Consider the following 12046-nt stretch of genomic DNA (forward strand, 5'->3'; position numbering starts at 1 on the left):
TTGTGGGACCCGGCGATCCGACGGGCACCCCGGCGCTTGGTACGGTGCCGGCCACACGATAAGCGCTTACCAAACCTCACCGACAGTGTGGGTATTAATGATAATGATGCTCGTATTTGTTAAGCGCTATGTGCAGAGCAGTGTTCTAAGCGCTGGGGTAGATATGGGGTCATCAGGTTGGCCCCCGTGGGGCTCCCAGTCTTCGACCCCTTTTAGAGATGAGGGGACTGAGGCACGGGAAGTGAAATGACTCGCCCCCAGTCACACAGCTGACAAGTGGCAGAGCCGCGATTCGAACCCATGACCTCTGACTCCCAAGCCCGGGCCCTTTCCACCGAGTCCCGCTGCTTCTCTCATTACGATCTGCTGGAGGGACGAGGTGCACCCCCTCTCCCAGGATCTTCCTCGGTGCGTTTTCCGGTCCCGGGGGCCTCCAAGGGCCCCGGGGGAGCAGTGTGCCGGTAGAGGGACCCGGGTTCCGATCCTGGCCCCGACACCTATCTGCCGGGTGACCGCGGGCCAGTCGTTTCACTTCTCTGGGCCTCAGTTACCTCGGATGTCAAACGGGGGTCACGGCTGTGAGCCCCACGTGGGACAGGGACCGCGTCCAACCCGACTTGCTCGGATCCACCCCCCAGCGCATGGCGGGGCCCGGCACGCAGCAAGCGCCGAACCAACATCACCGTCGTCGCCGTCATTAGAAGGCCCAGACCGACTCTGCCTAACGCCCTCTTCGGCACCCCGTGGGCACTGGCCGCCTCCGTACGGCCACACGCTTTCCCACGACCGGCCCCCTTCCGAAGACTCCTGGGAGAAGGGAGTGGATACCGTCCCGTGGACCTCCCGCCTCAAGAACCGAACCGACGCTATTTTACCTTTTCCGGCTGCTGACCATCCGTTTCGGTTTCCATCTTCTCTTCCTCGGCTCCCTCTGCAAGACAGGGAACGCGAGACCATGGAACGGGAACCGGCGGAGGAGGGGGAAGCCGTTCCCTGACCGTAGCGGAGGGGAGAGGTGGGAAGGAAGAGGACGGGGGAAATCAAACCCTACTCTGTGGTCTGCCCACGGCCCTCGAGGACTTGACGACGACGACGACGACGATTACGGTATCTGCCCGGCCCTACCATTTGGCCGCCGCGCCTCGGTTACCTCATCTGGAAGAGGGGCCCCCCGCACCCGTTCTCCCTCCTACTTGGACCGTGACCCCCGTGTGTGACCTGGCGATCTTGTATAATGACGACGATGGCATCCGTTAAGCGCTTACCAGGTGCCGAGCGCTGTTCTAAGCGCCGATCCCCTCCGGGGCTTAAGGACCGCGTTCGGCAGACGGAAAGCGCTTAACGGATACCCCCCGTCAGCGTGGCGGTTATCGCTTCCGAATGCGGCGCGCGAGCGAGTGAAACGCGCCCAGTTTGAGTTTTTCCACCGAGTTTCCGGCCGCCGATGGCGCCAAGATCGAAGGGTTTCTTCCGTGATCAACAAAGCCCTAAATATTCATGTTTCCAAAGACTTGGCACTCGTAAGTCACGCCGTATCTGGGGCCAACCCTCTAATTAACTACGATTCCGGGATGAGCGGTTACATAAATATCTCTATTAATATGACAACGGCGCGGATCAAGCCACGACCTCTGGAAGAGGAAAATCGCGGAGCCGGAACTCGGGTCTGGAAGAGGGGGGTGGGATGCAACTGCTAATCATCCCAGGAGTAGGAGGCTGCTTACTGGAGGTTACGTGAAGTGGGTTTTATTCTACGAAGCAATTTTTGATTCTTCCAAGGGAGACGGGCCTTCCCGTGGACCGAAAGAGACTTTCCTCGGCCTTTCCTCGGGCCCAGTCGAAACCCTAAATCCTTTACGGCTTTATTTTTTTGGATCAGAATCACACCAACCCTGTGGCCTCTCCCCTCACTCCGCTCATTCCAACAGCGGGTGACCCCCTCGCCCTTTTCTCAAAATCGCCGCAGCCCCCGTGAAACGAGGGGGCTTCGTTAAAGCAGCCTCGAATCCCGAAGGAATCCGACCTCAGGTAATGCCTGATTTCTTTAACTTGACCGCTCTAAATTTAATCGGTTACGATCGGCTTTTTGAAGGGAAACGTTTGGACCGCGTAGGCGCCCTCGACATCCCCGACGCAGGTTCCCCCTCGTGGTATCCGCTGGGCGCTCACCGTGAGCGACACGCTGTACTGAGTGCTGGGGTAGACAGACCGTGAGCCGCACGCGTGACCTGACGAGCCCGGATCTACCGCGACGCTTAGAACGGTGCTTGGCACATAGCAAGCTCTTAAACGCCGCAACGATTTTGACTGATGGGTGACTGAGTTTCTCATCTCCGACTCTCATTCCATTCACATTCCTCAGTGAAATGACTCTGCGAACCTGTTCCCTGTTTTCCAAGTTCGCCTCACTCAATTCAGTGACGCAGCGTGGCTCGGTGGCAAGAGCCCGGGCTTGGGAGTCAGAGGTCGCGGATTCTAATCCCGGCTCCGCCGCTTGCCAGCTGGGTGACTTTGGGCGAGTCACTTCACTTCTCTGGGCCTCAGTTCCCTCGTCTGGAAAATGGGGATTAAAACTGGGAGCCCCACGCGGGACAACCTGATCACCTTGTATCCCCCCGGCGCTTAGAACGGTGCTTTGCGCACGGTAGGCGCTTAACAGATACCACCATCATCATTATTATTATCACTCGTCTTGTCATCTATGCCGACGCGAACAGAGCTTCCACCGTCTTGACAAACGTGGACCATCTTCCACGGAAAAAATCCGATTCAACCTCCCTCTACCCCTTCTCTTGCTCTCTACTGTCAATCAATCAAGAATCGGATTTTTTTTCCCAGGGCCCGCTATTAATAATTCTAACGACGGTGCTCATCAAGCGCTTACTATGTGCCAAGCACTGTTTTAAGCACCGGGATAAGCGAGGCCATCAGGTCGGGCACAGTCCCCGTCCCCCATGGGGCTCTCGGTCTCAATCCCCACTTTGCAGATGCGGTAACCGAGGGACAGAGAAATGAAGTGACATCCCACGCGGCGGACGGGCGGCGGAGCCGGGATTAGAACCCACGACCTGACTCCCAGGTCCCCGCTCTCTCGGCTACCTACTGTGCTCTGCTGGATGTTTTTTTAGATCCAGTTCTTCAAAATGGTTCCTCGGACGTCTATGACTACGGTGTTCCGCATCCTCTGGGCTTCTGCGCGGACTTAAATCTCTCGTCCGGAGAACGCTGTTTCTCTCATTTGTTCCCTACCGTTCTGATCCTCTTCACCCGCTCTTACTCCTCTCACTCTCGTCTGGGCATCTTTCCACGTGGCCCCGGGAAGCTACTCACCTTTGGTCCGCCGAGCCCGTTACGGTTCGGGACTACCGTGGGCTTTACCCACATAAAAGCGGAAGGGCAACGGAGGAGATTAAAAAGGGGGGAAAACCGCTCCCACAGTGAAATACCTCCATCATCAACTTCTTCACCGGCGTGTCCGCGGCCGAAATTTATTATTTCTACTAACGTGACTCCCCTTCTACGCCGTAAGCTCCTTGTGGCTAGGGGAACGTGCCCATGAACTAGCCCGTATCCACCCCAGCGTTTAGTTCAGGGTCTGGCACATAGAAAGCGCTTAAAAAACACCACCGGTGGTCTTTTTATCATCATCGTCTCCCGAGGCAGAACGATCGGAAACCGCATACGGCGTTCCGCGGACCCCAAGCCGAGGAAGAGCAGAATTCTCTCCGCTGGCGGTTCCCAACTTTCGGGACCCAAAGAGGCCCTTCAAATTGCAAACGCAGGAAAGCTGGAGTTTCCATTCCATGTCAACAAAATTTTGAGGGAAATCTGCTTGACTTTCTTTCCAGGCACAACTGCCAAAGTTCTGCCTTTCCGGGGCGGTCTGAAAAAGAGCAGTTTTATAGGCTCTGAATTGCTCGTAAACCCTGGGGTGTCTATCTAACCCATCGGTTCCGAGCCTTCTGCTCCGGAAAGGTGACACGGGCGGGAAAAGCTTCTCCGCCCACGGCGGCGAACAGACCCGTTTTTGTTCTCCAACAGATCCAGTTTACCAACAAAAAACGGGAAATCTAAATCGAGTGGGTGTTGAACAAAACGCCGTGAGTATTTTTCCGAGCGCGCCTTGGAGGAAAAGGGGCCGTCGGCTCGGTATCATGTAGAACACGGCCTGGCACATACAAATACCAACATTACGATTACGATTGGCACATAGTAAGCGCTTAACAAATAATAATGATGGTGGTGTCTGTTAAGGGCTTACTATGTGCCGAGCACCGTTCGAAGCGCTGGGGGAGATACGGGGTCATCGGGTTGTCCCACGTGAGGTTCACAGTCGTAATCACTGAGGCGCCGAGACGTTGAGTGACTTGCCCAAAGTCACACAGCCGACTGGGGGCGGAGCCGCGATTAGAACCCATGACCCCTAAGCCCATGCTTCTTCCACCGAGCCACGCTGCTTCTCGTTATTACCATAATATTAATAATCATCATCAGTGAAAGAGAAATTAAGTAACCCTAGGAAATGCTCAACGAATAACACTGACTTCATTCAATCGTATCTACTGAGTGCTTACTGTGTGCAAAGCACTGTACCGAGCGCTTGATTTCTTGACTCTGAGCGCCTTGTGGGCCCCGACTGCTGCATCGCGCTTTCCCCCGTGCCTAGTCCAGTGCTCTGCACAGAGTAAGTGCTCGAGAAGTTATGACCGACGGGAAAAGAACCGAGCAGGGGTTACGAATTCGACTGGGAGCCCCGGGTTTGAGGACTGTGGCCAGAGCAGGGAGGAGGCCCCCTTGGTGGAGCGGGGGCTGACTGAGGGGTTCAATCAATGCTATTTACTGAGCGCTTGCTATGTGGAAGGGCGCTGCGTCCTAAGCGCTCGGGAGTGGACAAAACGACAGAGTAAGCAGATACGATCCCCGTCCCCAAGGAATTTACCGAGCAGAGGGAGCTCAAAGAACGCCGGGAGCACACGACGGGGAACTGAGCGGAATTTCCGGGCCCGGAGCAATTATCCGTGGACTCTCTGGGAAAATAGGTCCTCCGCTAAAAAGTCCGGGACCGACCTCTAAAGACGTTTCTAACGGAGTACGTTTAAAATCCCATGATCTCTAGCTCCTCTCGGCCCCTCAAATAACCCAAGCGTTAACATCGCCCGAAAGGACAGATCTCACCACCAACCTCTCCCCCGCGTCCCGGGTCCGGCCCGGCCCGCCCTCCCCCCTCATAGCCGCAGACGAGCGAGCGTCGCTGAAGGCCCACCTCCTCCAAGAGGCCTTCCCCGACCAAGCCCTCCTTTCCTCTTCTCCCGCTCCCTCCCGCGTCGCCCCGACTCGCTCCCTTTATTCGGCCCCCCGCTCCCAGCCCCACAGCACTCGCGTCCGCCTCTGTCATTTATTTATTGAGCTTGACGTCCGGCTCCCCCTCTGGACTGTAAGCTCGCTGTGGGCAGGGAACGCGTCCGTTATTACGTCGCCCTCTCCCATGCGGTCCGACCAGCGTTCTGCGCGCGGTAAGCGCTCGCGCTAAATACGACCGACGGACAGACGGGCCCCCGGCCGTGCCCCTCGGGCCGCAACCGGCCCCGTCCGCTGAATTCTCCGTGCAGGACGCCCGGCTCGAGACCATTCCGGCCGGGGATCGCCCCGCCCCAACTATTACTTCAGCTAATTCCCGGAATCGTCGCGCGGCGGCCTTTTAGGAACCCGAGCTCCTCCCCGCCCCGGCTCCGTTTATCCTCGGCGGTTCTCCCTTTCCACCGACGGCTGCGTGCGCAGGGAGGGCGGTCTCCGTTCAGAGACTCGGGCACCCGCGAGGTTGCTGAGAGTCGTGGCTCTGAAGGCCAGTTTCCAATCCATCTCTTCCCCGCGGAGGTCTGGGTTTACCCACGGGTTCCCGACCGCCTCGAAGGGCGTTGAGGAGAGATGCTGCCGGGAGACCGGGCCAGGTCCCTTCACGGTCTAAATGGGGCAGGTGGTTCCTCTGCACGCCCCGGGGCTCATCTGTTGCAGAACGCCGGGCCCCGCAGACTGTCGAGCGACCCAGTTCCCGCCTGCCGAGCCTATCTCCCCCCGGGGAGCTCCATCTGCCGCCGACCTCGTTTCCTCGCCGCCCGATAGAAGCCGCGTCGCCCACGCCGGGCCGGCATTAAAGAACCCGAGCCGCATCCCATTCAGAAAACGCCGGGACGCCCCGCGGAAAACCAACAATAACCCAAAAAACCAAAAACAAACCCCCGAGCAGACGAAAAAAACCCATCACCCAGATTCCGGAGCGGCTGCTGGGGGGGGGGGGGGGGCGGGGCGGGGGGCGGACACTGGCTGAAGAGGTAGCCGAGGAGCCGACGCCTCACGGAGCTAATGAGCTCCGTTGGCCGTGTCGTCCCCCAGCGTTTCAAGAGCCGCGCGCGGCGGGACGCTCAAAACGCTCCGGCCCGCGGAGACGGCCAGTTGGAAAGACCGTAAGCCCGTCAAACGGCAGGGACCGTCTCTATCTGTGGCCGACTCGTCCGTCCCAAGCGCTTAGTCCAGTGCTCTGCGCATAGTAAGCGCTCAATAAATACTATTGAATGAATGAGGGAATGAAAGCCTCCACCGGGACCCTCCACCTCTACCAAGCTGCTGATTTTCCTCTCTCAAAATTTATGCCATTTTTTAGACACTTACTATGCGCCAGGCACCGTACTGAGTGCTGGGGCAGATACCGGCTGATCAGGTTGGGCACCGGCCCTACCCCTCGGGGGCTCACGGTCTCAGTCCCCGTTTTCCAACTGAGGCACAGACAAGTGAAATGACTTGGCCGGGGTCGATCGGTAGACATTTGGCAAAGCGGGGATTAGAACCCAGATCCTTCTGGCTGCCGGGCCCGGTTCTATCCACTAAGCCACCCCGCTTCTCTACTTCCTCCACTCTTAAGGGAGGCGGCGTGGCTCAGTGGGAAGGGTCCGGGCTTGGGAATCGGAGGTCGCGAGTTCTAATCCCGGCCCCCCCCCACTTGTCCAGCTGGGTGACTCCGGGCAAGTCCCTTCACTTCTCTGTGCCCCGGTTCCCTCATCTGGAAAATGGGGATGAAGACTGCGAGCCCCGTGTGGGACCACCCGATGACCTTGTATCCCACCCCCCAGTGTTTAGAACGGTGCTCGGCACATAGTAAGCGCTTCACAAATGCCATTGATAATAATGTTGGTATTTGTGAAGCGCTTACTATGTGCAGAGCGCCGTTCTAAGCGCTGGGGGAGACACGGGGGATTCAGGTCGTCCCACGTGGGGCTCGCAGTCTTCATCCCCATTTTCCAGACGAGGTCACTGAGGCACAGAGAAGTGAAGTGACTCGCCCACAGTCACACAGCTGACAAGTGGCAGAGCCGGGATTCGAACTCATGACCTCTGACTCCAAAGCCCAGGCTCTTTCCACTGAGCCACGCTGCTTCTCTATTATTATTAAGGCCCACATCTTTGTAGTCAGCTAATAACCGAGCCAATTGCACCCCCCGTCCCCTCACCCGCCGTCTATTATGAAGCAGCATGGCATCGTGGAGAGAGGCCGGACCGGGGAGTCAGAAGGTCACGGGTTCTAATTCCGGTTCTGCCACTTGTCCGTTGCGTGACCCCGGGCATGTCGCTTCACGTCTCTGTGCCTCGGTTCCCTCATCCGTAAAACGGGGCTTCAATCCTCGGGCTCCCTCCTAGTTGGACTGCGGGCCCCGCGCCGGACCTGATTACCGGTCCGTCGACCCTCCCGCTTGGAACAGTGCTCGGCACACAGTAGGGGCTTAAATGCCACCAGTGAGCATTATTCTTGTTATTCAATCCAGCCTCGGCGGTGAGGCCAGTGACGCGGGGTGGCCCGGAAGCAGGGCGGCTCAGTGGAAAGAGCCCGGGCTTGGGAGTCAGAGGTCACAGGTTCGAATCCCGGCTCTGCCACTTGGCAGCTGTGGGACTGCGGGCAAGTCACTTCACTTCTCGGGGCCTCAGTGCCCTCATCTGTAAATGAGCTTCACTTGGGGACAACCCGATGACCCCGTATCTCCCCCGGCGCTTAGAACGGTGCTCAGCACACAGTAAGCGCTTAACAAATACCAAGATCATTATTATTATTAAAGCGTGGGCCCGGGAGTCAGAAGGACCGGGGTTCTCTAGCGGGCCCCGCCACGTGTCTTTTGTGGCGAGTCTCTTCTTTTATTAACGATGATGATACTATCTGCATCCGTTAAGCGCTTACTACGTGTCAGGCGCTGTTCTAAGTGCCGAGCTCATCGGGTCGGACACGGTCCCTGTCCCGCACGGGGTTCTTCAGTCTTCTCTGGGCCTCGGTTCCCTCCTCCGTAAAAGGGAGCCCCACGGGGGACGGGGACCGCGCCCGACCTGATCTGCTCCTATCCACCCCGGCGCTCGGTACAGCGCGCGGCACCCTGTGAGCGCTCAACGAATGCCGCAGTTACCGTTATTACGGCCTGCCCCTTCCGGGGCGGACCTACGCCTTCGGCTCTGAACCCACGCGCCCTTCGGTGTCCTCCCACGGGCCGAGGACTCACCGAGCTTCTCGGGCTCGTCGGGCCCGGTGCCCGCGATACAGCTGCTCTCCAGGCCGTAGGTCGGGTCCACCTTCCCGGACGCCCTGGCCGCCTCCTGCACTTTCCGGACGTGGGCCTCGACCAGTTCCAGGGGCACCTCCTCGCGGACCCGAGAGAACTCCTCTGCGGAGAAAATAAGAAAAGGGTCTCCGGTCGCCTCCGCCCACCGATCGTCCTCCGTGAAGGCGGTCAGGGAGTCGGTCGTGCTGATGGAGCGCTTACTCCGCCGTGACGATCTCCCGAGCGCCCAGCCCGGGGCTCTGCCCGGAGGAAGCGCTCAACAGATAGCACGGATCGATTTTTCCCTGGTTCGGCTACCGAGAGCATTCCACCAGCCGGGGGGACCAGGCCGGGGCCAGGTTTCTCCGGACCGTGAGCTCGGTGCGGACGGGGAACGCGTCGACCGTCTCTGCGGCCGTCGATGCCCCCGCCGGCCGAGGGCATTCATTCGATCGTATTTCCTGAGCGCTCACTGTGTGCGAAGCACTGTATTAAGCGCCTGGGAGAGTACGATATAGAAACAGACACGTCCCCGGTCACGACGAGCTGCTCACGGTCTAGAGGACGGCGCTCCGGCCCTCCACCGAAACCACCGATGGCTTGATCTTCCGAGTTCCTTTCGTCCCTTCGTTCACTCGATGGTGTTTATCGAGCGCTCACCCCGGGCGGAGCGCTTGGAAGGCGCAATTCGGCAACAGAGAGGGACGATCCCCACCCAACGACGGGCTCGCCGTCTACAAGCGGGGCGGGGGGGGGGGGGGACCGAACCAAACAAGTAGACAGAAACCGCCCCCCAGAGACGGTGCCGAGGTCCGGCGGCGCGGGGAGGCCGCCCCGAGCCCCTACCTAGAGCCGCCTTGGCGGCGGCGGAGGCCACGCGGGGGTCGACGACGGAGGCCAGGAAGGCCACGGTGCTCATGACCGGGTTCCCGGACTGGCTGAAGGGCACGGGCTGGTAGGCCAGGGGGCCCAGGGAGGCGTCCGAGTTCTCCAGGTAGGGGTCCTCGATGGGCAGGCGCAGGAAGTGCAGGATGCACTCGTCCTGGGTGCGGCTCCCCACGTGCTCCGACACCTTGTTCCAGTCGTCCTTGTACATCTCCAGCGCCTGGGCCCGGGGGAGGGGAGGACACGAGAAGGGGCTCGTGAGAAGGGGCGAGGCCGAGCGGCCAGAGTCCGGGGCCCGGGAGGCGGCGGATCCGGGTCGTCCTCCCGGCTCCGCCGCTCGTCTGGCTGGGTGACCTTGGCCAAGTCATTCCTTCGTTCGTATTTGAGCGCTTACTGTGTGCAGGGCACCGTACTAAAGGCTCGGGAAGGACGATTCGGCGACAACCAGAGACGATCCCTGCCCAACAGGGGGCTTGTTCAATCGCAGTTATGGAGCGCTCACTGTGTGCGGATCCCTAGACTACGGGTTTGAATCCCGGCTCTGCCACCCGTCAGCTGTGTGACTGTGGGCAAGTCACTTCACTACTCTGTGCCTCAGTCCCCTCATCTGGAAAATGGGAATTAACTGTGAGCCTCACGCGGGACAACCCGATGAGCCTGTATCTGCTCCAGCGCTTAGAACAGTGCTCTGCACATAGTAAGCGCCTAACAAATACCAACTCTGCGCTTGGGAGACATTCTACGATCCTTAACCGACACATTCCCCGCCCTCCCCGAGTCACTTCTCCGGGCCTCGGTTCCCTCCTCCGTCAAAGGGGGATTGAGACCGGGAGCCCCAAAGGGGACAGGGACTCTGCCCAACCTGACTGGTTAATAATAATAATAATAATAATAATAACGTTGGTATTTGTCAAGCGCTTACTATGGGTCGAGCACCGTTCTAAGCGCTGGGGGAGACACAGGAGAATCAGGTTGTCCCACGTGGGCCTCACAGTCTTAATCCCCATTTTACAGATGAGGTCACTGAGGCACCGAGAAGTTAAGTGACTCGCCCAAAGTCACACGGCGGACGAGTGGCCGAGCCGGGATTCGAGCCCATGACCTCTGACTCCAAAGCCCGTGCTCTTTCCACTGAGCCACGCTGCTTCTCCGTGGTTAGTAGGCATTCATTCGGTCGTACTTACCGCGTGCAGGGCACCGTGCTAAGCACTCACCCCAGTGCTCTGAACAGTGCCTGCCCCACAGTAGTCAAAAAAAAAAAAATCCAAAAAACACAGGCCACCAAAACTGAAGGAGGAGCCACGGGGGGGGGGGGGGGGGGAGAGACAGGGGGACACTCAGGTTGGATTCCGATCTACTCCGGAGGACCTGGACGGCATATCAACGCGGCGGGGGGAGAACCAGATGGCACCATGTTCACAGCTGGGATTTCTTCCAAGACGGAAGGGGAGCAAAAGCGATTGGGGCCGAATCACGGACTAGGAAAGTCAATACCTCCCCCGAAGGGACCTCTTCTAACGCTGGAAGAGGGAAGCTGCCCTCTGGAGACTCGCGGACCCGGTCCTCTAACGGTAATCTTCTCGCCCTGCCTCCAGCTCGCCCGTCTCGTCGCCGACCCCTCGCCCCGATTCTGCCGCCGGCCTACGATGTCCTTCAACGACTCTCCCTCCCTTCAAAGCCTCGCCGAAGGCCCGTCACCTCCAAGAGGCCTTCCCCGACTAAGTCCCCCCCGCCTTCCTCTTCTCCCGCTCCCTTCTGCGTCGCCCTGACTCGCTCCCTTCATTCTTCCCCCGTTCCAGCCCCACGCCGCTTATGTCCCTATCTCTCCTTTATTTATCTGCACCGCGGCCGGTCTAGACCGTAAAGTCGTCGTGGGCGGGGAACGCGTCTGCTGCGCGGCTTTGGGCGTCTCCCTTCATTTCTCTGGGCCTCGGTTACCTCATCTGTAAACTGAGGACTGAGAGTGTGAGTCCCACGTGGGACAGGGACCGTGTCCAAGCCGACTGTCTCGTATCTACCCCGGCACCTAACGAGTACTGCGCTTATGATCACCACCGGGCCTCGGGTCCGGATCCCGGCTCCGCCACTCGGGCGGGTCACTTTGCTTCTCCGGCCCGCAGACGCTTCACCTGTAAAGCGGGGATTACGATTAAGATCGATCGGTCAGGTTGGCAGCCGACGCCACAGCGACTCACGTTCAGCGTAACCTTCCGAGCGGTAACGAGCCGTTGTCTGGCGGTAACGAGCCTCCCCTGTGCTACAAGAGAGCTGGAAAAATCGAGGAAATCTGTTGGGGCCGGACGGCCATTTGGGACCAAGATGCGACCCAGTTTTGGAGGTCCAGGCCAGCCTTTTTGGCATGCTGTATCTTCAGAAAATACCGGAAGAAATACCCATTCTGTGCCTCTCTTCTTTTCTATTTCTCCCTCTCTCTCGTTTCCGGGAGTCGGAGAACCCGGGTTCCGATCCCGGCTCCGCCGCTCGTCTGCCGGGCCAGTCGCTTCACTCTCCTGCGTCCAACCTGACTGGCTTGTATCGACCCCATCTACCCTCACCTGGGAAACGGGGATTAAGACGGGGAGCCCCAC

The 12046-nt window shown here is 59.1% G+C and overlaps 1 protein-coding gene across 1 annotated transcript in view; it reads right to left on the reverse strand.

The window, feature by feature from the left end:
• SMARCC1 (SWI/SNF related, matrix associated, actin dependent regulator of chromatin subfamily c member 1) overlaps window positions 1-12046 on the reverse strand; it is an 81725-nt gene that overhangs the window by 20021 nt on the left and 49658 nt on the right. The window contains exons 21-23 of the mRNA XM_029078080.2: window positions 9420-9678; window positions 8535-8696; window positions 876-931 (exon numbers count right to left, since the gene is read on the reverse strand). Of these exons, the coding sequence (XP_028933913.1) occupies window positions 876-931; window positions 8535-8696; window positions 9420-9678 (477 nt within the window). The remainder of the gene's footprint in view (window positions 1-875; window positions 932-8534; window positions 8697-9419; window positions 9679-12046) is intronic.

Source organism: Ornithorhynchus anatinus, chromosome 13 (assembly GCF_004115215.2).
Source record: "Ornithorhynchus anatinus isolate Pmale09 chromosome 13, mOrnAna1.pri.v4, whole genome shotgun sequence".
NCBI classification, from domain to species: Eukaryota; Metazoa; Chordata; class Mammalia; order Monotremata; family Ornithorhynchidae; genus Ornithorhynchus; species Ornithorhynchus anatinus.